General features: G+C 59.5%; 1 protein-coding gene across 3 annotated transcripts; it reads right to left on the bottom strand.

The window, feature by feature from the left end:
* Window positions 1-83: 83 nt before the first annotated feature.
* ATAD3A (ATPase family AAA domain containing 3A) lies at window positions 84-22,885 on the bottom strand. Of its 3 annotated transcripts, none has more exons than XR_004182201.1 (16): window positions 22,546-22,885; window positions 18,944-19,020; window positions 17,597-17,698; window positions 17,238-17,297; window positions 16,033-16,102; window positions 14,620-14,785; window positions 14,317-14,386; window positions 12,053-12,208; window positions 11,343-11,399; window positions 10,950-11,075; window positions 10,518-10,642; window positions 9,640-9,691; window positions 7,863-7,933; window positions 6,541-6,793; window positions 4,946-5,054; window positions 84-846 (listed from the first exon to the last, which is right to left on the bottom strand). XR_004182201.1 is itself a non-coding variant. In XM_021934917.2 (16 exons), the coding sequence occupies exons 1-16, from the start codon at window positions 22,748-22,750 to the stop codon at window positions 700-702; spliced, it is 1,761 nt and encodes a 586-aa protein (XP_021790609.2). In that variant the 5' UTR covers window positions 22,751-22,885; the 3' UTR covers window positions 84-699. The 3 variants fall into 3 exon arrangements, 1 of the variants encoding a protein (XP_021790609.2); XR_004182200.1 differs by having other exon boundaries at window positions 4,946-5,115; window positions 6,541-6,708; XM_021934917.2 differs by having other exon boundaries at window positions 6,541-6,708.
* Window positions 22,886-24,103: the final 1,218 nt, after the last annotated feature.

The following is a 24,103-nucleotide window of genomic DNA, read 5'->3' as shown; positions in this document are numbered from 1 at the left end:
TCTTCTGTCACCTTTGACCCCAGGAGAACGCTAGGGGGCCCCAGAAACCCCACCCCGCGTCAGCCAAGAGACAGACACAGCGGTGAGGCACCTGTGGGACTTTATTAGGTAAACAGACCCCAGCTCCAGCCACAGGCTTGGACCGGCCAGCTGAGAGTGGCCTCAGACGCCCGGCCAGGTTCCCTCCTCCCGGCCACAGCCTGGGCTTTCTCGGGGCCACCAGTGCGCACAGGGCCGGGGTGTGCCGCCTGCAGTGGGAAGCAGGCTTCAGGCCGCCCCACCTCGGTCTGGTCCCGGCAGGCCCCCAACACCTGGCTCTGCTGTGGGAGCCGAGAACAGAGACACCACCCGCCCCTCCCCTGCTGCCCTGGGGGCTCACCCGGCACCCACCCTCCCCGTGGCCTGGGCAGGGGCTGGGGTGCGAAGCCACCCCTCCCACCCTGAGTCACATGGAAAATGCATCTCCCAAGTGTCTTAAGGGGCAGGAAGGAGGCCTGCCCCTCCCTAGCCAGTGTCCACAACAGGGGGTGTCCTGGGGGGCAGAACGGCCGACCCCCACCACAAGCTAACCTGGTGCACAGAGGCCCTGGGCACAGCCCTTCCCCATCCAGGAATATTTCCTAAATGTGCAGGGGCCGGAAGTTGGGGGTGGGAGGGGTCCGCTGACGGGCTCCGTGAGGTGTGGGTCTCGCTGTGGACTCAGGATGGGGAGGGCTCGTCCCCGCGCCCAGGCCCTTCTGACTTCAGCCAGCACATCTTCTGCTGGTGCTGCTGGACAGCATCTTGCACACAGGCGTCCATCATGGCCTCGGTGAGGACCCCGTCCTCGGAGGCATATGCCGTGGCCTAGTGAGGAGAGAGGGAGCTGAGGGAGGCCGCCATGGGAACCCCCCACCCCTAATGCACGCCAGGGCCCCGAGGTGGGGAGGGCCCAAACCAGGGGCACCAGGACGGCCTCAGGGTGAAACACAGGCTTCCCGCACCTCAGCAGAGCCCAGCATGCGTGTGGACACCGGGCGCGGCCCCTGCAGTGCCACAGCCCTGCCTGCGTCCTCGGCACTGCTGTTTCTCGATGACTTCCTAATAGAAAGCCCAAGGCCAAGCCCCACTGACGGCTGACCCAGGGCAGCTCCCAAGAGGCCGGGGAATTGCAGACCCTCTGTGTGTCTCAGCCGTGGCCAGGCAGTGCCCCCGGGTCACACTGCACCTCAGACCCTGACCCTCATAGGTCTCCAGGGCAGAGGCAGCCACTGCCCAACGTGGGGCACCAAGGCCACCCCTGCCCCCACCTCCCTGTCCTCCTGGCACAGGGCTTGGCATCCAGCACACAGAGGCTGGAGCTGCTGGGACCGGGGCCCTTGGTGCTGTCTCAGGCACCTCAGGTCCAGCCCTTCTACCATGGACAGGTCACTCTGCATCCCAGTGCCAGTGAAAGGCGTGGAGTCCCCAAGGGGAGGCACCTGTGGGTCAGGGTCTGGGCATGGGGACGCCCACTGGGCACCGTGCTCGGGAGTGCACCAGGACGCCTGGAGGAAGCACAGGGCAGGGGACGCTTCCCAGACAGCTGAGTGGGTCCCTCACCCCGTCCCGGCTGTGCCTCCCAGAGGCAGGATTCATCTCACAGGGTAAAGGGGCAGCAGCGCACCATCCTCCCACAACACGGCTGCCACGACCGGACCTGCCATGGGGATGACCACGTGGTGCCCGTCCCCACTGGCAGCGCCCACCCCTCGCCAAGAGCCACTGTGTGGGGAGACACTGACTGGAGCTGGACCGCCACTGTGGCTCAGGGGCCCAGGAGTGCAGGAGACACTGACCGGAACCGGACCACCACTGTGCATCAGGGGCCCAGGACTGCTCAACATCATTTTTGATCTTGAGCTGACCCAAGAGAGTTCAAACAGGTGCAGGAACCCTCAGGGTGCACCCGAGTGGCTGCACCTCACCCAGGGCCCAGCGGAGGAAAGGGGCTGAGCAGATGCTCACGGGGCCACCCCGCCAGGAAGCACGGGACCTGGCAGAGCCCACCAGAAGTGACAGCTAAATGTCACGTGGCCTCCTGGGTGGGATTCTGGGGCAAGACCCAGTCCCAGGTGGGGCCAACAGTGACACATGACGTTCACCACGTGGCAAGGCCCCGGGCCCGGGAGCTCTCTGTGCTACCCTTGCAACTTTTCTGGGAACCTAAAATCTTCAAGCTGTAAAAGTTGAAAGACAAGACCTGGACCTGATGTCTTCACGTGTGAATTCACAAAACATGAAGAATCAGCAGCACTCCTCAAACTCTTGGACAAATTGAAGAACATTTCCTCACTCATCCTAGGAGGCCAGCATTACCCTGATATCAAACCCAGACAAAGACATCACAAGAAAAATGACAGGCCAATATCCCTGATGAGCATCACTGGGAAAGTCCTCAACAAAATGCCAGCAAAATGAATTCAGCAGTATAGTTAAAGGACTCTATACCACGAACAAGCAGGATTTATTCCTGGAATGCAAGGATAGTTCAACATATGAAAATCAGTCAATGTTCCACATATGAAATGTTCAATATACAAAAATCAATCGATATTAGCAGAGTGGAGGAAAGAAACCACATGACCATCTCAACTGATACAGGAAAAGCATTCGACCAAATTCAACACCCTTTTATGACAAAAACATTCAAGAGGCTGTGTGCAGTGGCTCACACCTGTAATCCCAGCACTTTGAGATGACAAAGGGGGTAGATCACCTGAAGTCAAGGAGATCCACTGCCTTGGCCTCCCAAAGTGCTGTGATTACAGGTGTGAGCCACTGCGCCCAGCCCAAATCATTATTATTTTATTTATCTATTTATTTATTTTTGAGACAGAGTCTCGCTCTGTCACCCACGCTGGAGTGCAGTGGCGCAATCTCGGCCCGCTGCAAGCTCTGCCTCCCGGTTCATGCCATTCTCCTGCCTCAGCCTCCCAAGTAGCTGGGACTACAGGCGCCCACAACCAGGCCGGTTAATTTTTTTTGTGTGTATTTTTTAGCAGAGACAGGGTTTCACTGCGTGAGCCAGGATGGTCTCGATCAACTAACCTCATGATCTGCCTGCCTCGGCCTCCCAAAGTGCTGGGATTACAGGTGTGAGCCACTGCACTGGGCCAGCCCAAATTATTATTAGTTTTAGTTTTAGTTTTTTGAGATGGAGTCTCACTCTGTTGCCAGGCTGGAGTACAGTGGCGTGATCTCGGCTCACTGCAACCTCTGCCTCCTGGTTTCAAGCAATTCTCCTGCCTCATCCTCCCAAGTAGCTGGGACTACAGGCATGTGCCACAATACCCAGCTAATTTTTATATTTTTAGTAGAGATGGGGTTTCACCATTTGCCCAGATGGTCTCCATCTCTTAACCTTGTGATCCGCCCACCTCGGCCTCCCAAAGTGCTAGGATTACAGCTGTGAGCCACCACACCCGGCTTATTACTATTTTTTTGAGATGGAGTCTCACTCTGTCACTCAGGCTGGAGGACAGTGGCACCATCTTGGCTCACCACATCCTCTGCCTCCTGGATTCAAGAGATTCTCCTGGCTCAGCCTCCTAAGTAGCTGGGACTACAGGTATGTGCCACCAACATGCCTGGGTAATTTTTGCATTTTTAGTAGAGGTGAGGTTGGCCATGTTGGCCAGGCTGGTCTTGAACTCCTGGCCTCAGGTGATCCTCTTGCCTCAGCCTCCCAATGTGCTGGGATTACAGGCATGAGCCACTGTGCCTGGCCCAAATTATTCTTATTTTTTAAGACAGGGTCTCGCTCTGTTGCCTAGGCTGGAGTACAGTGGCACAATCGCAGCTCACTGCAGCCTCGACCTCCTGGACTCAAGTGATCCGCCCACCTGAGCCTCCCAAGCAGCTGGCATTACAGGCATGCACTACCAGGTCTGGCTAATTTTTTCATTTTTTGTAAAATTTCCAGGCTAGTCCTGAACTCCTGGCTTCAAATAATCTGGCTGACTTGACCTCCCCAAATGCTGTGAATACAAGCGTCAGCCACCACCACGCCCGGCCTCTGCTTGCTTAGTTGTGGAAACAGACCTGGTCTCAAGTGGGGATGGCCTGGAACAGAGACCTCAGCTGGCCCACAAGGATGGGGTTTGAGATCTGGGGCTCTTTGTCACAGCGGCATAACCCAGCCTGTACTAATACAGCCCCTATAGACCCCGGCTGCAATGTTTAAATCAAGGTAGTTGGCTACTTCATTAATCTGACACACATTCATTCAAAAGCACTGCTAGGTTGAGTGACCAGGTTGTCACACAGACTCTGCAGACCCCAGAGGCGGCGATGCCCGTGTGTGGCCATGGCGCCTTCGGCCCCACAGACCTGGTTTTGCTTTTCCAGCAACCTCCAAAGACCAAAGCTTTCTGGATGGCCACGCCCACACTGCTCTGACTCCCGGCTCCCCGTCCCTGCAGCAGCCACGGAGCTGCAGGAGGGGGGCCTCCAAGGAACAACTGGCTGTGGGACAGAGGCCACTCCCACCTGTGTGTCAAGCAGGACCAAGCCCAGGGATTTGGTCCAGAAAACACGACGTCCCTCCATCCCGACCCCCGACTCACACAGGGCCTGTCCTGACCAGCATTTACACCAGGAGGTGCCTGTTGGCCAAGGTGAGAGTCAGAAGCCTCCTGCCCCAGCTGGCAGAGCGCAGGCTACTGTAACGCTGGACGGGCTTCCAAAGAGCCCTGTGTGACTGTCAGCCACCGACACGGGCCCACCCTCCTGAGGGCACGAGCAGGTGGGCGCCGCCATGTGGAGTGGCCCAACGGGGGTGGGGGCCCCGTGTCACGTCTGTGCACAGAAAACCCTTCAACAGAAGCTCCCGCGTGACACTGGTGCTGGGACACGCCTGGCGCAACCCAGCGTCTCCACAGGAGCTGGGCTCCCATCTGGGTGGGAGCACCCGAGCCTGACTCACCTGCCAGGACAGAGCCAGCTTAGCGATCTCCTGGCCCGACATGCCCTCCGTCAGCTGAGTGATCTCTGAGCACTTCCTCCCGTAGTCAAACTGGGCCAGCTTCAGACGCCTGTGAAGGAGTTCCCAAGTGGGCCGGCCAGGGCAGCGGCTCCCACACCAGGAGGTGGGGGCTGGAAGACAGGCAGCCAGGCGGGCACCCATACCAGATGTCCCCTTGGGAGGGGCCTTCTCCCTGTGACAGACCGGCTCTGCACCATCTGTCTGCTGCAGGCCAGGCCCAGACTGAGCAGGAAGAGAGCGGCTGCAGCGCCTGGAGATAGCCCCAACCACTCCTCACAGCAGCCCTGCCCACAGCTGCTCACACAGCACCCGCAGGACGCATGGCCTTTACACTGGCAGTGGTGAGCCCTGACTTCTAGAAAAGCGTCTGCCTGAAGGCCACAGACGCCAAGTCATGGTGCCAGGGCTACGAGCAGCCGTGGGGGCGGGGGAGCCCAGGGCAGGGGAGGGCATAGGGAAACAGGCCCAGACAGCTGGGCTGGCACGGAGCAGGTGGCAGCGGCAACCAGGCTCTCTTTTGTCGTCACTGGCGACAGCAGGGATTTCGGTCAGGTGCACAGAAGGACTCAGACCGGGGACCTGGGGACGCCAAGAGGTGGAGCAGCCTCTGCTCATCTGGAGTGTTCCTGAGGCAGCCGGCGCGTGGCCCCAGGGCCTCTCATCACCTGGAGGGCTCTGCCCGCCGTGCCTGCTGCACCCACCGCCAGCAACAGGGAGCCTGAGAGCCTCAAGGCACAAGTGCAGCCGGAGCTGCGCCCCACACCATGAGGCTCCAGGGCCGGCGTGGCAGCTGGAGGAAGGCCAGGCCAGCAGCCAGCAGGGGACCATGAGGAGCCTCTCCCTCCAATCCCGACACGGGGTCTCAGAGCAACATTCCACGTCACCTCCCATTGGGGTGGCTAGGCACAGGATTTCCTCACAGCCCTCTGAGCACTGAAGAGGAACATAAAAGAGGCCGGGCCCGGTGGCTCACATCTGCAATCCCTGCACTTTGGAGGCCGAGGAGGGTGAATCACTTGAGGTCAGGAGTCCAAGACCAGTCTGGCCAATATCATGAAACCCCGTTTCACGATACTAAAAATAAAAAAAAAATTTAGCCAGGCATGGTGGTGGGTGACTGTAATCTGAGCTACTCAGGAGGCTGAGGCAAAAGGACTGTTTGAACCCGGGAAGCAGAGGTTGCAGTGAACTGAGATCATGCCACTGCACTCCAGCCTGGGGACAAGAACGAGACTCCGTCTCAAAAAAAACAAAAAAAGGAATGTTGAAGGTTTGTAAGTGATGGTGGACTTTGCCCTCAAATCTGAGGAGACGCCACCAGGCTGTTCTCAGATGGGGATGAGGAAAGGGGGCGGGACCTCCTGGATGTGGCCTCTGGGACCCTTGGGGCCCACAGTCTCCTGTGCGAAACTACAGGACAGGGAGGTGGTGCCCACCCCTGTGACGGGGCCTGCTGGGAGCGTCTGGAGAGCAGGGGCGGGGGTGGGCCCCGAGCGAGGGTCCCTGGACAGGGGCGGGTGAGGCGGGACACTTACTGCTTTCCTTCTGTGGCCGGCTTAAGAACGTACTTGTCAAAATACATTCTCACCAGGCGCTCCCGCTCCTCCTGCCGCGGCAGGTCGAAGTGAACCATCACGTCAATGCGGTCGTTGATGGCCCAGTCGAACTGCTCGGGCTGGTTGCTGGCCAGGACCAGCATGAACCTGCAGGGTGGGGATGAGGATGCTGGGGCTGGTGGCCGAGCTGCGCTGAGGGAAACGGGGCTGCCTCAGCCCCCACAGGAAGCATCTAAAGCGGCAAGAAACACGAGGACGCGGGCACAGCCCTGGTCGGCCGCCTGCCCCACCGTACCCAGGTGTCCCTCCGCCCGGCTTCCGGGGCCTCTGTTCTTGCCCCATATGGTGCTTCCCTGCGGACCCTCGCCCAGCCTGATAGGCAGCACCGGGACCACCACTCCTCCTGCTGCCTGAGGCCCGCTGTGCTGGGAGCAGGGATGCGGGACCCAGAGTCCGTGTCAGGAGTGGCCACATGAGCCAGGAGCAGGACCTCGGGGGCTCGGGTGCAGCGGAGGCTCAGCAGGGGCCCAGCCCTGCTTCTCTGGGAAGGACCGGAGCCAGGGCTCCAGGGAGTGTGTACCGGCAGCAGCTGAGCCAGGGAGCCCAACACGCCAGAGGAGTCGGCCACGGCCGCCCGGCAGGACTTGATCCTCCGTGTGACACGTGACCAGGGCTGGAGGGGCCCAGGAGACCAAGAAAACTCAAACTTAGGGGATTTGGAAGGAAGTAGGGAGCCTGCCGTGGGGTGATCACCATACTGGGGACCTCTGGGCAGCAGCTCACGGAGGACGCACAATGTGGGGAGGGCCCCAAGCCTGGAGGGTGCACCCCGTCCAACATCGGGGCGGGGGGCGAAGGCCCCAGGCTCCGCCCAAACACACAGGACCTGCTCGTGCCCAGCTTCCCGTGGGAGCAAACGTGTCTCCATCTCCCACCCCGGGGCACCCACACCCTCCAAGGGAGAACCCAGCAGAGCCTCAGACCATCAGACCGCCTCCCTTGCCGGCACAGGACCGCGGAAACCCAGGGGCAGAGGGACCTGCAAGCTGGGGCGGCATCGCACAGGGCCGTGAGGACAGGACTGACCCCGGCTCTGCCCAGGAGGCCCCCGCATGTTCCTCAGTGACACCTCATGCTGTCCCGAGCTGGGCCATTCCCAGGGGACATCCGAGGTGGGCACGTTGAGGCCACGGGTGCTGCCCAGCACTGTGATCCAGGGCCCCTGAGGTCCCTCGGTGGGAACCAAGGGCGACGGCTGCACAGCCCTACCCGGGGGCCCAGGACCCGAGGGGCTCCCTCACTTGTTGCTGTGCTGGCCCGTGCGGTACAGGAAGGCGTTCAGTGTGGCCCGGAGGTCCTCGCTTATCTTCTCCTACAGAGAAGGTTCCAGCCTTAGGCACCAGGAGCAAAGCCCTGTAAACAGCCACAGCAGAAGGTCCCACAGGCCTCCCTCCTGCAGGGAGCAGGGACGCGGCCACACTTTCATGGATCTAAACTCAAAAGCCTGACCAGGGCCAGGGACGGCGGCTCATGCACGTAACCTAGCATTTTGGGAGGCCGAGGCGGGCAGATCACCTGAGGTAGGGAGTTTGAGGCCATCCTGGCCAACATGATGAGACCCCCATCTCCACTAAAAGTACAAAAATTAGCCAGGGTAGTGGCACACCTGTAGTCCCAGCTACGTGGGAGGCTGAAGCAGGAGAATCACTTCAACCTGGGAGGCAGAGGTTGCAGCGAGCCGAAATTGCACCACTGCACTCCAGCATGGGCGACAGAGTGAGACTCTGTCTCAAAAAAAACAAAAACAAAAACAAAAAAACCCCTGACTGGGCATGGGATCTCACGTCTGTAATCCCAGAACCTCAGAAGGTCAAGGCGGGAGCATCTCTTATAGCCCAGCCTGGGTAACGAGGGGAACCTGGGAGGCAGAGGTTGCAGCGAGCTGAAATTGCACCGCTGCACTCCAGCATGGGAGACAGAGTGAGACTCTGGAGAAACAAAAAAAAAGCCTGACCGGGCGTGGGGACTCACATATGTAATACCTGCACTTGAGAACGTCAAGGCGGGCAAACCTCTTTAGCTCAGAAGTTCGAGCCCAGTCTGGGCAACGTGAGGAAACTCCATCTCTACTAACATTACAAAAAAATTAGCCGGGCATGGCACTGTGCCCCTGCAGTCCTGCCTACGCGGGCAGCTGAGGCAGGAGGACAGCTTGAGCTCGAGGCTACAGTGAACTGTGATCACGCCACTGCACTCCAGCCTGGGCGACAGAGACCCTGTCTTAAAATGATAATTAAAAGGCTGGGTGTGGTGGATCACGCATGCAATCCCAGTATTTTGGGAGGCTGAGGCGGGAGGACTATTTGAGATCAGGAGTTTTTGACCAGCCTGACCAACATGGTGAAACCCCATCTCTATTAAAAATACAAAAACGTAACTGGGTATGGTGGCAAAAGCATGTAATCCCAGCTACTTAGGGGGCTGAGGCAGGAGACTCGCTTGAATCCAGGAGGCGGAGGTTGCAGTGAGCCAAGATTGCGCCACTGCAAGCCAGCTTAAGCCATAGAGCGAGACTTCCTCTCAAATAAATAAAAATAAAAAGAGACCAGGGCATCTGGGTGTGGTGGCTCACGCCTGTATCCCAGGACTTTTGGAGGCCAAGGAGGGCGGATCACCTGAGGTCAGGAGTTCGAGACCAGCCTGGCCAACATGATGAAACCCCGTTTCTACTAAAAATAGAAATACTGTCTGGACATGGTGGTGGGCACCTGTAATCCAAGCTACTTGGGAGGCTGAGACAGAAGAATCGCTTGAACCCAGGAGGTAGAGGCTGCAGTGAGCCGACATTATACCCCTGGCACTCCAGCCTGGCTACAGAGAGAGATTCCATCTCAAAAACCAAAACAAAAAAAACCTCAAAAGCCATAACTTAACTTCCAGCTGACCTAAAAAATGCTGTTTTTCACACAAAACTTAGAGAGAAAAAGACATTGATCAGAGGGCTGCAGCCTGGCCCAGGGAGACGGCTGTGTCCACTCCACCACCCCCGTGGTCAGACAGAGGCTTAGTGACACTCACGGTGGCTCGCTTCCGAAGGAAGGCATCTGCTTCATCCACGAAGAGCAGGAGGCTGTGAACGAGAGGGAGGCCAAGCACGGCGAGAGTGACACCTGGAGCGGCCCACAGCAGCGTCCGGCTGTGGCGGGAGCAGGCCGAGCGGGCAGATCCCCAAGGGGTGCAGCCTCTGCCCCATCAGGAGCCCTAAGTCCTGGATCTGACAGAAGCCCATCAGCCTGGCCTCTGGGCAGCTGACCATGGCCCAGCCTCACAAGGCCCCGGGAAGCCAACGGCACACGGGGGCGCCAGACTCTGCGCAGGCTTCACCCCCACCCGGCCCAGTGCAGCGCTGGCGGCCGCTCAGAGTCCACACCAGGGGCAGGATCTTCTAAAGTGGGAGGGTGCCAGCCATGAGGAACGTGGTGCTAGCGGGGACAGCTGAGGCCGCAAGGGTGCCCTGGCTGTGCGCTGCGTGGGGTCACTGTGGGACCTATTGAAGGGTGTGTGCCATACTGTCTGCAGCTAACTTCCAAATGGTTCTACCAAAAGGAGCCGGTGTCCACGCCCACCTGCACACGTGTCGGAGGGAGGGCGGCCGTGGAGGTGGCGCCCCTGCAGCTGTGAAGACCCCTCTGCCCTTACACCCACCCACCTCCCTTCTGTCCTGAGCCAAGTATCCCACTGGCAGCCTCCACACACTGGGGGCCTCGTGTCCACCAGGGTCCACACTCAGGGGACCTTCCCTCCGAGGGACCCTCCGCCGGGCCTCCTGCGTGGCCACAAGGACAGAGCTGCAGAAAGACCACGAGGTCCCGGAAAGCCACCTGGACCCCCTTAGCCGAAGGCAGCCTGCTGGGCTGCAGTGAAGGGCCTGTGTGCATGCTGTGGGGACGTCTCACCCGCGCCGGCTGGTATTGGCCCAGTCAAACAGCTTGTGCATGGCGGTCATGCCTTTCCGCCCCATGGGGGCCACGTCTCCGCCTGTCACGATGGCGTCGTCCATGCCCGAGTGCACGGCGAGTTTCTAGACGGGAAGAGTGAGGGGAGACAGAACAGATGTTCCCTCCGCCTCTGCAAAGCCTGCGCACACCACCCGGAGTGTGGAGCCCCTGTCGGGCGTCCCTGCCTGGAAGCCACAGCCTGCCAAACAGGAGACGTCCCCTGCCTGGAAGATGGGAGGCGCTCTTACCCACACCAGCACGCTGACCCTACATTAGAGCGGGCAAAGGCCTAAGGGAAGTCCACTCCCCAGGTGGCCGACTTCCAGACACCTGCAGGCAGGTGAGACCCCCAGCGGCCCCTGGCCCACCTGCGCAGCCAGGTGCTCTCACCTTGGCCAACAGCGTCTCCCCGGTGCCTGGCGGCCCGTACATCAGGACGTTCCTGTACAGGCTGCGGTTCTTCTTCGTGTTCCTTGTTGCTATGGCAATGTCGCGCACCCGCGCTTCCAGGCTGGGCTGCCGGGGAAGACGGGGACTTGGGGGACACACTCAGGGCCCACGGAAGCCTCGGGGGCAGGGGCTGCAGCAATGCCCTGTTGTGGACTCCACTCCTCGGGGTGCCGCCCAGCTCACGGACAGCCTATCCCCGGCACGGTCCAAGCAGTCGCATCTCAGAAGCCAAAAGCTCCTGGGTACCACCACGAGTGCCAGCAAGGGCCACAGCCAGGCCCAGCTCCGGGGACCCCTCCCTGCACCTCCCCGGTCCCAGGCACACCGACTTACACTCAGCACAACACCCTCCAGCACGTCCTGGGGCCGACTGAGGAGCCGCTGGCGGACCTGCCGGAGGGGAAGGGGAAGCGCCATTGGGTCACCTGCCACAGCCACGGCACAGCCACCAATGCACAGACACGCTCGGTAACACACCGAAACGGAGCTGCCCCAAAGCACAGCCAGGACTGGCCAGGACCTGGAACCCCGCCGTGCCGGGAGACCGGGTGACCATTGCTGGGACTGGGGGCATTTTCCAGTTGCTTATTGGCTTTTATTTCGTTAACCACCCACCGGGTGACCTGTGGAGACCCCACCACCCCCGTGTGGAGAGCAGGCACCTCGGGGGCTGGCCAGTGGCGCGGCTCCCCAGGGAGGCCGCCAGACACCGTGGTCTGTAGCAGCTTCCCCGACACACACCAGCACACCCAAGTCCCGGGACTTGCAAGGACCCCGATGTGCTCCCAGGCCCCATCAAGAGCCCCGAGCAGGGGAGACCGAAGCAGACGGGGAAAGGGTCTCACTGATGCAGACCCCTAAGCTACAGCGCCGGACAGGAAAACCCAGGCGTGAAGCAGCGTGCGGGTGCCGGTCATCCGGGGAAAGGGCAGGGACAGGAGGGTGTGCGCGGACAGGAGGGTGTGCACGGGCGGACTCTGCTCCTGGGACAGAGGGACTCAGCCGGGAACCGCACTCAGGGAGGGCCAGGCCCGCGCCGCTACCTGGAAGGGGTGCTGCAGCGCCTCCAGCACCGTGATGCGGGACGTCTCCCTCACCAGGGATGGCTTCCACAGCCGAGCCTCGATGAAGCGGGCCGCCGCGGCTGTCCCATTCTTGGCAGAGTAGACTCCGCCAGCCAGCAGCGTCAGCCCAACCACCTGCAGCAGAGACACCGCACTGGCGTGCCTGCCCCACCCTCCCTCCCTCCTAGAGCGGGAAATGCGCGGGGCTGCCCCCACCCTCTCTCCGCCCAAGGGAGAAGCACAGGGCTGTGTGCTGGCAGCACAGGAACCCGAATTCCCGGCCCCGAATCCCACAGCCACGAGGTTACAGGAGGCAGGCGGGGCCGTCACAGCGCCCTCACTCAGGGCCATTTTCTCTGCAACTGGCAGCATAAATCCTGCAAAGCCCCGGTCGCTGAGCAGGGCCCTGGGCAGACCCAGCCGGCTATGTCACAGAGCCACACCCTCTGCTACTTTCTTGGCCGCTAAAATGGTACTTTATTCCTGGAAAACAAGGCTAACCCGAAATCTCTGACTCGTTTTAAAAATCGATTAGGCTGACTGGGCGCGGTAGCTCAGGCCTGCGATCCCAGCACTTTGGGAGGCTGAGGCGGGTGGATCACCTGAGGTCGGGAGTTCGAGGCCAGCCTAACCAACCTGGAGAAACCCTGTCTCTACTAAAAAACAAAAAATTAGCTGGCCATGGTGGCACATGCCTGTAATCCTGTCTACGTGGGAGGCTGAGGCAGGAGAATCGCTGGAACCCGGGAGGCGGGGGTTGCAGTGAGCTGAAACCGTGCCATTACACTCCAGCCTATGCAACAAAAGCAAAAGTCTGTCTCAAAAACAAACAAAAACGTAGTCAGGACTGGTGGCTCACCCATGTAATCCCAGCACTTTGGGAGGCCAAGACGGGCTGATCACTTGAGGTCCGAAGTTCGTGACCAGCCTGGCCAACGTGGTGAAACCCCATCTCTACTAAAAATAGAAAAACTGGCCTGGCCTGGTGGCACAGGCCTGTATTAGCTGGGCGTGGCGACGTGAGCCTGTAATCCCAGTCACTCGGGAGGCTGAGGCAGGAGAACTGCTTGAACTGGGGAGGTGCAGCCTGCAGTGAGCCGAGATGGCGCCACTGCACTCCAGTCTGACCACAGAGCAAGACCCTGCCTCTAAACACAAATACACAAAAGTCAATGGCGCATTAAGCAGCTCCCTCATGTTCTCACGTGACGCCGTCTCACCAACACGGGTGGAAACACCACCGGCGACATTCACCGTCACACTGGCGAGGCCACGGGCAGGCGCTGCAGTCACAGCACAGGGCACCCGCACCATGGCAGAGCAACTGCCCACTGTGTGCCAGGCACCTACTGTGTGCTGGGCACGGGGGGACAGAGGACGCAGCCGTGTGCGACGTAGTGCACCACCACAGCAGGCCGGAGCCTGAGCACAGAAGAGTGAGGCTTTAAACAAGAGAGGAATCTGTGAACTTCAAACTCTCAGGGTTTTATAAGGACTAAAGAAGGTTTTTGCAAAGTGGAGTCGGGGTCTTTGTTTTTGTTTTGAGACGGAGCCTCGCTCTGTGGCCCAGGCTGGAGTGCAGTGGCGGGATCTCGGCTCACTGCAACCTCCATCTCCCGGCTCACGTGATTCTCCTCCCTCAGCCTTCTGAGTAGCTTGGACTACAGGCGCCCACCACCATGCATGGCTAATTTTTTTGTATTTTTTTTTCTTTTTTTTAGTAGAGATGGGGTTTCACCGTGTTAGCCAGGATGGTCTCGATCCCCTGACATCGTGATCCGCCCACCTCTGCCTCTGCCTCCCAAAGTGCAGAAATCACAGGTGTGAGCCACCACTCCTGACAATTTTTTTCTTGAGACAAGGATTTGTTCTGTCGCCCAGGATGGAGTGCGGTGGTGCGATCTCAGCTGACTGCAGCTGCAACCTCCCTAGGTTTAAGTGATCCTCCTACCTCAGCCTCTCGAATAGTGGGACCATAGACGCTGCCACCTCACCCAGCTAATGTTTGATTTTTTTGTAGAGATGGAGTCTCACTGTGTGGCCCAAGCTAGCAACTGTGTTTTCTTCTTCTAGCTTGAGAAGGGAGGAGCAGCCGTGGCCAGCAGGTACAACGTGGGTTTGCTCTGTGCTGGCAGAGCGCCAGGGCCTGTGCAGAGCCAGCAGGGACAGGACCCGGGGTTCCAGGAGGCCCACACAGGCTGCCCCTCAGCCACCTCCCAGCCTTGTTTTATAAGAATGTTTACCGTGGCTGTCACTTTCTTCCGGTCTGTCAAAAAGGCATGGAATCCTTCCCCAAACAAGGTGCCAGCCGTCCTGCGGGGAAAGCAGCGATGTGACCAGGACGGACAAGAAGATCCACGCCACGTAGCAAGAGCAGGTTGAGGCCCTGAGATGGCGGCCCGGCCTTGCCAGGACAGAGAGGCAGTGACCCCAACAAGGAGCCAGCCTACGGCAGCCAGGCCTGGAAGAGCTGGAGAGCCCCAGGAACAGCAACTCACACCTGCGGAGCTCCGTCTGCAGCCAGCATGGGCCTCGGCAGCGCTCACCTGATGGACTCCAAGACAGTCTGACGGTGCTCGGCCGCCTTCAGGTGGATCTGCTCGCGGATGATGTCTGCGTTCTCTCGTTCGGCCTTGGCGCGTGCCCGGGCCTCGGCCTCCACTCGCAGTATCTCGTTCTTCTGCCGCAGCTCCATCTCCCGCTCCACGGTGGCTGCCCCAGAGAAGCAGGGCAGCTCAGTGCCATGCAGTGCAGCACGTCTGCCTCCGTCCACACGGTGGACAGCCCCACGCCACGGACCGGCCCACACCGCTGGCAGGCTAAAGCCACGGACAGGCCCACGCCGCCACCAGGCCCACGCCACGGACAGGCCACCACAGACCAGCCCAGGCCACGGACTGGCCCAGGCCACTGACAGGCCCACACTGCCAATAGGCTAAGACCATGGACTGGCTCACACTAAGGACAAGCCCAGCCCATGGGCAGGCCCACACCACAGCCCGCACCATGCCATGGACAGACACACACAGGCCTTTGTAGGAACGGTGCACATGCCGGCCCTGCCCGTGGATTAGAGCCCCTGAAATCCGACCCAGAGGCCCAGGCACCTTGTCAGGATGTTCGCTTTAAAGCAAAGAACTGGAATGTGGAGTTCCCAGAGAAGCCCCCCTCACACAGAAACCCAGCTGTCAGAACTCAGAGGCGCGTGCCGTGCCGTGTCTGGCTATGGAATAGTGAACGTGCACACCTCACCACAAGCCCATCCCCGGTGAAAAGTGGTGACAAACATTCGCCTGGCGCCCTCACCGACAAATGCCACGTGGCACCAAATACCTGTGATCCTCATCGGGGACAGTAAAGTAAAGACAGTAAACAGGACAGTACAGACCCATGTTCGAAGCAGAACACAGAGACTCACGCCTGTAATCCCAGCTCTGTGGAAGGCCAAGGCAGGTGGATAACGAGGTCAAGAAGTTCAAGACCAGCCTGCTCAACATAGTGAAACCCTGTCTCTACTGAGGATACAAAAAAATTAGCCGGGTGTGGCGGCGGGCACCTGTGATCCCAGCTACTCGGAAGGCTGAGGCAGAATTGCTTAAACCCAGGAGACGGAGGCTGCAGTGAGCTGAGATTGTGCCACTGCACTCCAGCCTGGGTGACAGAGCGAGACTCCGTCTCAAAAAAAAAAAAAAAAGACCCACGTTCTTCCCACGAAGTGAAGCAGCTCCTGCCCTCCCCGCACAGGCCCTGGCGTCTGGTCGCAGACAGAGGTGTCTTCCGAGAGGCAGTCCTACCCCAGGAAGCCCCAGCAGCCTTGCCCACTGCATTGGTAGCTATGAGGGGCTCAGGCTCAGTGCACGCCGGGGAAGTGTCTGTCAGGCGCTGAGGTCCACAAGCAGCCCCCGCTCTCCATGCTGCCACCGCGGCCTCTGCCCCAGCCAGGAGAGCAGACACCCTACCTCGCCGCATGGCCTCCTGCTTCTGCACTGACTCTTCCTGCTTCCGTAAATTCTCCTCATTGAGAAGTTGCTGAGAAGCCGTAGAAAAAGAGAAAAGCCTTTAAAACCAGAAAAACACTCAACACCAATCCAGAGGTTGTGTCTGCCCCAGGACCGGGGGCTCCAAGCATCCCGCGCACCTGGGGGCCTGCAGATGCCACAGCCTGACACAGACACGGGTGACATCGGCCGGGACGGCAGTCGCTGAGGGGCTGCTTTCAGGAGCCCAAACTCCCCAGCGGCAGAAACAGCCCCCACTGCGGCTTCCCTGAGAAGGGCCACTGCGCGGCCGACCTCCCAACACCACCGCCCTGATTCACGCTGTGCTGAAGGAAGCCTCTGTCTTCTGCCAATTAAACGTTAAAGCTACAATGGCCACAACAGGCAACACGTGAACCCCGCCTGTGAGTTCAGGACTAGGGCGACGGGCCCTAAGGAGCAGGGAGCAGATGTCACCCAAGCTTTTCTGATGGGCCCAGAGACCTGCTCTCTGCCACTGACCAGCCATCACAAGCACAACCCCCCACGCTGCCAGCTGGGCACCCGGGTGGGAGACAAGGAGGCTCCACGAGCCTGGAGAGCCTCTGCTGCGGAGACCATGCAGGGGGTGTGCGGGGGGTGATTCTGCCCGTGTGGGGGTGTATGCGCAGGGCGTGTGTGCCCGTGGTGGGGGGTGTGCCCATGCAGGAGGGGTTATGCATGCCCATGTGGGTGTGGGCGGGGGTGTGTGTGCCCGTGTGCGGTGTGTGTGCCCGTGTGCGGTGTGTGGGGATGTGTACGTGCCCGTGTGTGGGGTGTGTGTCCATGTGGGGGGGTGTGTACCTGTGTGCAGGGTGTGCGTGCCCGTGTGTATGGGGGTGTGTTTGCGGGTGGGCGTGTATGGGGGTGTGTTTGCGGGTGGGCGTGTGTGGGCCTATGTGTGCAGGGAGTGTGTGTGTTCCCGTGTGTGGGGGGGTGCCTGTCTCCCTGTACGTGTGTGCACACGTCTCTGCATGTGTGCCTGTACCCGTGTGCTGGTGCGCGTCTGTCCGAGAAGTTTCCCCTGCACTAGCACCCACCATCAGCAGCCCCAGCGTTCTGGCCCCACGGCCTCTGACCCACCGACCGGTACGAAGCCGCCTACATTCTCAGGGACGCAGGCGCCTCGCAGGGGAGGTTCAGCTCACCTGCTGCTTCAATTGGTCCTCGTAGCGCTGCCGGGCCAGCTTGTCTTGATACTGGGCCCTCTGGGGGAGAAGAGGGCGGCAAGGACACATCTCAGCCGGGAGCTGCACTCAGGGCCGACCCGGCCGGGCACCGGGACCCCCACGCGCCATCAGCCTCACACAAACATGGGGGGGCGGGGACCTCCCGTCCGGCTCAGCAGTGAGGGACTTTGCGGGTCTTAGGCGTTTGTGCAAGGCTGTTCCAAGGGCAGCTCTAAAGGCTGACTCCAGAGCGCCCGGGACCGCGCCCGGCTCCTAGTCCTGCCCTGAGCCATCCCCTGGAGTCGGGCGGCCTCCCTCATGGCCTCTCGCGCTCTTACGGCCTGGTGCTGCCGCGTCTCCTCGCTCAGGGTCTTCCTCCTTTCCTCGGCCTGCGCCCGGATCTGCTCGCTCCTGAGCTGCTCCACAGCGGCCTCGTACTCCTGCAGAGCACAGCACCCACCACTTGGCACTTCTCAGGGCTGGCGCTGCCTGACAGTCCCTCCTGTGTCTGCATGGGCCCCAGCACGGCAGAGACTCCGTACCCGGACTAGTGTGTGCAGCAGGCTCGGGGCTCCCAGCCGCATGTGCACCCAGGCTCAGGCCCTGGGGGAATCCAGACCCGCAGGCAGAGAAGCACCAGCAGAAGCCTGCGAAGGCCCCAAGGGAAGGAGGCCGAACACCAACCCCACCCAAGGCTGTTTCTGGGCAGCTCTGGTCAGGTGCTCACTTTTGGACCATGATGAGGGCAGAGCTCGTGCCTATTCTAGGAATCCTGCTGGGTGGGCCGGGCGTCATGGCTCCAGCCTACAATCCCAGCGCTTTGTGAGGTCAAAGTGGGTGGATCACCTGAGGTCAGGAATTAGAGACCAACCTGGACAACATGATGAAACCCCATCTCTACTAAAAATATAAAAATCAGCCAGTTGTGGTGGCGGGCTCTTGTAGTCCCAGCTGCTCGGAGGCTGAGGAAGGAGGTTGAACCCAGGAGGTGGAGGTTGCAGTGAGCCGAGATCACGCCACTACACGCCAGCCTGGAAGACAGACTAAGACTCTGTCTATAAAAAAATAAAAATAATATGAAACAGGGCGGGCACAGTGGCACATGCCTGTAATCCCAGCACTTTGGGAGGCCGAGGCAGGTGGATCACTTGAAGTCAGGAGTTCGAGACCAGCCTGGCCAACATGGTGAAACCCTGTCTCTACTAAAAATATAAAAAGGAGCCAGGTGTGGTGGCGGGTGCCTGTAATCCCAGCTATTCAGGAGGCTGAGGGAGGAGAATTGTTTGAACCCAGGAGGCGGAGGTTGCAGTGAGCCCAGAAGGCACCACAGAACTCCAGCCTGGGAAACAGACTCCATTTCAAAATAAATAAATAAATAAATAAAATAAAACAAAAAAAATCCTGCTGAGCATAATGAAATGAGGTGAGAACCTCAAGAAGACCCAGGCCCTCCAGACGACCAGACACCCTCACCAACACTGGTCCTCCCTCTCGGGCGGCACTGCAGCAGCGTCTCTCACCTCCCCTTGTTTCCTTCTGTGAAATGAGGCACCCAAGCTCGGCCCTGGGCCCCACTGCTGCCCATGTACACGTCGCTGGCCCTATCCACCGGCAGTAACCCACCAATCTCCACGCCCGAACCCCATGTGCACCCCGGCCTCCCCACGCACGCCGGCCCCACTCACTTTGAGCTTGGACTGTTGCTCCACTTGGAGTTTCTGCTCCTGCATCTGTGCCAGATTTAGGGCATCCTTGGCATAACCTGTGGATGCAGGGGCACGGGGGGCAGGTGTTAGGATACGCGGATGCCACTGGGCAGGCATGCACACCAGCCAAGGGCCTTTCTGGAATCCATAGCCACGCCTCGACCTCAAAGCCCCCAGCCCTGCCTCACCATCCTCCTTCCCAGTCAGACCTGGCGTGACGATGCCCCGTCCCCAGCACACGGGCTGGTGCATTTGTGGGGTTTTATCCCCCAGGGACGGTCTTGGAGGGTCACATCGGGAAGGCCATCCCACATGGACGGGAGGAGGCTATTTCCCAATTCAACGGAAAGTCAGGTGATGGCTAAAGGGTCCTCTATTTTTTCACGTTACATACGCTTTTCCTAAGCTTCCAATGGCTATTGTCATTGATCTGCCATCAAGCATGTGCGGGCAAGAAAGGGAATGAATAAGAACTGGATACCAGCCAACACGCTCAGGGTGATGAGGGCAAGCGTACGACAACGTCCCCAGTTACATTTTGTTCCTGGTGGGGAACTGACAGGTTGACGTTTGGGTGTTCTGGGACAGAAGTACGTATTCTCCGAGCTGCTGAGGCCTAAGCATCAGGTCTCAAAATTTTCTGGGATGACAGTTTTCTCATCACAAAATTTTACCATAAAAATCTTTGGCTGGGCACGGTGGCTCACTCCTGTAATCCCAGCACTTTGAGAGGCTGAGGCGGGTGGATCACTTGAGGCCAGGAGTTAGAGACCAACCTGACCAATGTGGTGAAACCCCATTTCTACTAAATATACAAAAATCAGCCGGGTGCAGTGGTGCATGCCTGTAATCCCAGCTACTCTGAGGCTGAGGTGGGAGGATGGCTTGAACCCCAGAGGCAGAGGCTGCAGTGAACCCAGATCATGCCACTACACTCCAGCTGGATAGAGAGAGACTTAAAGAAACAAATCTCCAGGCTGGCCAACATGGCGAACCTTGTCTCTACTAAAAAGACACAAAAAGAGCAGGGCACAATGGTACATGCCTATGACCTCAGCTACTTGGGAGGCCGAGGCTGGAGAATTGCTTGAACCCAGGAGGTGGATGTTGCGATGAACCGAGGTTGCGCCAATGCACTCCAGCCTGGGCAACAGAGCGCATCTCCATCTCAAATAAGTAAATAAATAAATACATCTTCTAACACAGAAAAACACGTCCGTAAAGCCGGCAGGGACCCCTGATGTTCCTGGGCTGGGGCTTTGTTCCCGTCTCTCTGCCTCCTGCAGGCCGTCTCACTTTTTGAAGCCTTCAGAGTCAACTGCAGCAAACACATCACTACCTAGAGCTCAACGTTTGTTCTCAGCTCAGGTGTAATTTTTGGAGGTGACTGACACAGGCGTGAAGCACCGTGGGGAGCACTCATTGCATTTAGACAGAGGCAGCGATGCACTGGCGTGTGGGGTGGCTCTGCTTGGGCCTGTGGTTAGGCACGAACTGGCCTGACGGGCATCAGCGTCAGATTCCAGGAAAGAGCTTGGAGGCCAACCTCGGGGGCCCCAGTGACCACAGCACAGATGGGACAGGGACCTGCCTCTCAGGGAAGACAGTGCCAGGTCAATGGGTTTGGCTGGTGAGCTCAGGAAGCCAAAGGCTGAAGGGCCCCGGGGCCCTCACCCACTCTCACTCTGACCTGGAGGGGGCCGAGGGTGTGTCAGCCCCCCGGGGTCTTGCCACAGAGCAGTGACAGGAACGTGGGCATCACAGTGAGGCGCTCTGCCTACCTCCTCCCGAGAGGACCTTTGGCTGGATTAAGCTGAGGCCACTCCCTCCCCTGAAAATGGCTCATTGACAGTTCCCACCCCCAGTGACTCTGGGGAGGATGAGAGGGGAAAGAGCAGGTCTGGGGCTTGTGTGGCCTCTCGTTATTAGAATGAGAACAATCATTCACCACCTTGGGGTGACCCTGTGCCAGGACGTGCTCCCAGCGCGTGGATTCACACCCACTGGGCACGAGGGTCTCCTCCAGGCACCCCTCTGTGGAGGGCAGGGCGAGCGCTGGTGCTCACACAAACAGTTCTGGGACAATGTGCTGCTCTGGCTTCCAAGGACAGGCCGCAGGAGGGGTCAGGGAAGACCCTGGGAACGAGGCAGCATGGGGCTTTGCCTCCAGGGACAGAGGAGGCAGCCAGGCTGTGAGGAGGAACCGCCCGTTTGCCCGGAGAGCAGCAAGGCCAAAGCAACGGGCTCCAGCCGAATCTCGGCGACCCTGCTGCCAGGAAAGGGGCACACAGGAAGCCAGGAGAGGACGGGCTTGCAGAGGGACTACCAGGCAGATGGGCACGGCAGGGAGCACCCGGGGAAAAAGAGGTCCAGGACGGAAAGGGAGCGGCAAACTTTGGAGAAGCCTCTCTCACCAGCCAGCAGTCAGGCCAGGAAGGAGGGAAGGGATAAAAATGAAAGAATGAAAGAGTCCACACCTGGAACAGAATCCACAGGAAACAAAGACTGATGGAGGGCTACCCACGGTGCACCTGGCAGGCCCCGCTCGACCACAGAGGGCAGGCCAAGGCACTGGCAACCCAGGCAGAGCAGACTGCAGATCAGGGGCTCTGGGGCTGCCAGGACTGGAGCAACTCAGAGGCACAGGTCTGCACCATGGGGAGGAGGCCCTCGGCGGCCTGAGGCTGCTCAATCAGGCCTGTACCACTGATAACTAAGATTCAGCTTCTCGAAGTGGGACAAGTTTCGATCTCTAAGTGAAGTCAGCAGGTGAAAACCCCCAGGCATTAGGACAGAAAGGAACCCTCCAAATGAGCCTGCAGCAAGAAAGTCCGTCACCAAAGTCCGCTGTCCTCCGAGGTGCCCTGAAGTCCAGCCCTTGATTCCCATCCTAACCTGATCATTAAAATTACCCAGCAAGGCCATGAGCAGCGGCTCACGCCTGTAATCCCAGCGCTTTGCGAGGCCAAGGTGGGCGAATCACCTGAGGCCAGAATTCAAGACCAGCCTGGCCAACATGGTGAGTGCTCACACCTGAGGGCACTGGGTCAGGGATTTCCTCAAGTTGGGCAGCACGGCCTGACCTGCGGTTCACAGACCTCGCCGTGCAAACGCTAACGTCTTCCAACAAGAACTGCAAATCTGCTAGACTCTTGTTAGAACCAAATAACTCTCAAATATGCTTCCCTCGTTATGTGGCAATTGCTAGCAACCACCCAACAAACCCATCTACCGACATGGCCACGCCTCGGCCTGCGCCACGTGGAGGCAGCAAGCGCAGAAAGATCCCACGCACTCGGTGGTAACTGAAAGACCAGGGCCAGCCCCAGGCCCTGACCCTGTAACCCGTGAGCGCCACCTCCAAACCTGACCCGCTCTTGACAGCTGCAGAGGTGCAAAAGGGTGACGGAAAGAGTCCGATCCTCCCGGCACGCGAAACGGCTCCGGCCGGGGGTGCTCCGGGGGCGCAGTCTCCCCCGGGAAGTGGCTGCCGACAGCGGCGAGGAGCAGAAAGGGCCAGAGCTCCGGGCCCGGCGCGGCCTGGCCCGACCGTCCCACCCGCTCCGCTCCGCCGCACTCACGCGACTGCTCCAGCTCGCGGGCCGCCTTGGCGGCGCGCTCCAGGCCGGTGGGGTCGAAGTTGCTCCATTTGTCCTTGGGCGCCGGCCGGTCTCCCAAGACGCGGTCCCCGCCGCCCTCGGCCCCGGGCTGCGCGGGCGGCAAAGGCAGCGGCGGCCCCGCGCCTTCACCCTTGAGGCCCTTGTTAATGCCGAAAAGCCACGACATGCTCGCGCCGCCGCCGCCAGGACCCCAACCCGAGTCTGACTCGCGTGCGTCTGGGACAAGCCTCCACGAGCCGCGAGCCGGTGGCCAAGACCACTGCGCAGGCGCGACACACCCCCTTCCTCCCGGCAATAGAAGCGCGTAAGGGACACGCGCGCAGCCCTCGGATTGGCCGCCAGGACAGTGACGCCACAGCGACGGCGCCGCCATGGCGCAGCGTGCTCTGGGACCCAGTGGGCGGGAATGGGGGGCGGGAGTAGGGCGGGCGGGATGAAGCGTCTGGCTACGGGAGCCACGCCGGGACAAAATTCTCGAGGGACGTACGCGAACCCGGGGCAACCTCCGCCCAGCGCCGCGACCGCGTCGGTCCGTTTCCAGGGGCTCCGCGGAGTTCCGGCCTAGATTTGGACTGCGCTTACGGATCGGCTCAGATAACGGGCGGCGTTTGTGGCTGACTTGGTACAGAAGATAGCAAAGGTATTGGGGATCACATGGAAATTGCATGCCGCCTACCGGCCTCAGAGTTCCGGAAAGGTGGAGCGGATGAATCGGACTATCAAAAATAGTTTAGGGAAAGTATATCAGGAAACAGGATTAAAATGGATACGGGCTCATACATGGTATTTAAATTAGACGTACCTTCTAAAAGAACGGGATATTCCCTTAGGAAATATTATATCATAGAGCCCCCTCACGTATTGCGGGGACTTCCAGGCACTCCCCGAGAGTTAGGTGAAATTGAGTTACAGCGACAGTTACAGGCTTTAGGGAGAAAGGAAATTACTGCAAACAATCTCAGCCTTGGTAAATGAGAGATGCCCTGTTAGCTTATTCTCCTCAGTTCACCCTTTCTCCCCAGCAGGTGATCAGAGTGTGGATAAAGGACTGGAACACATTAGCCTCGCTGTTGCCCCATGGTGGAAAGGACCCCCAGACTGTCGTCCTGGCCACTCCCCACCGCTGTGAGAAGGTAGAGGAATCCCAGCCTGGATCCACCACAGCAGTGGCAAAACCTGCAGCGCCTGGAAACCTGGGAGGCAAGACCAAGCCCGGACAACCTGCAGAGTGACCCTGAAGAAGACGACAGCCCTGCTCCAGTCACAGGAAGCTGACTGGTCCTTGCAGCCAAACCATGAGGAATCTCATAGAGTGATTCATTTTCTTAAATTTTTGGACTTATACAGTAAGGGCTAGCTGACCTTACTCCAGAGCCATTGACTGTTCCCAGTGTATTCATCAGGTCACTGGTGGGACAGCAAATTAAAACAATCTTCCTGCCCGGTAGCGGTGGCTCAAGCCTGTAATCCCAGCATTTTGGGAGGCCCGAGGCAGGCGGATCCACGCAGGTCAGGAGAT

The sequence above is a fragment of the Papio anubis genome, chromosome 1, assembly GCF_008728515.1.
Source record: "Papio anubis isolate 15944 chromosome 1, Panubis1.0, whole genome shotgun sequence".
Lineage (NCBI taxonomy): Eukaryota > Metazoa > Chordata > Mammalia > Primates > Cercopithecidae > Papio > Papio anubis.
This window is presented reverse-complemented; position numbering and strand designations above follow the sequence as displayed.

Excerpts from the sequence above, each read along its gene's own strand:
- ATAD3A (XM_021934917.2), bottom strand. The coding sequence starts at position 22,750 with ATGTCGTGGCTTTTCGGCATTAACAAGGGCCTCAAGGGTGAAGGCGCG. Across the intron at positions 19,021-22,545 it reads CCGCGAGCTGGAGCAGTCGC|GTTATGCCAAGGATGCCCTA; the intron begins GTGAGTGCGGCG and ends CTGCATCCACAG. Across the intron at positions 11,400-12,052 it reads CGCTGCAGCACCCCTTCCAG|GTCCGCCAGCGGCTCCTCAG; the intron begins GTAGCGGCGCGG and ends CCCCTCCGGCAG.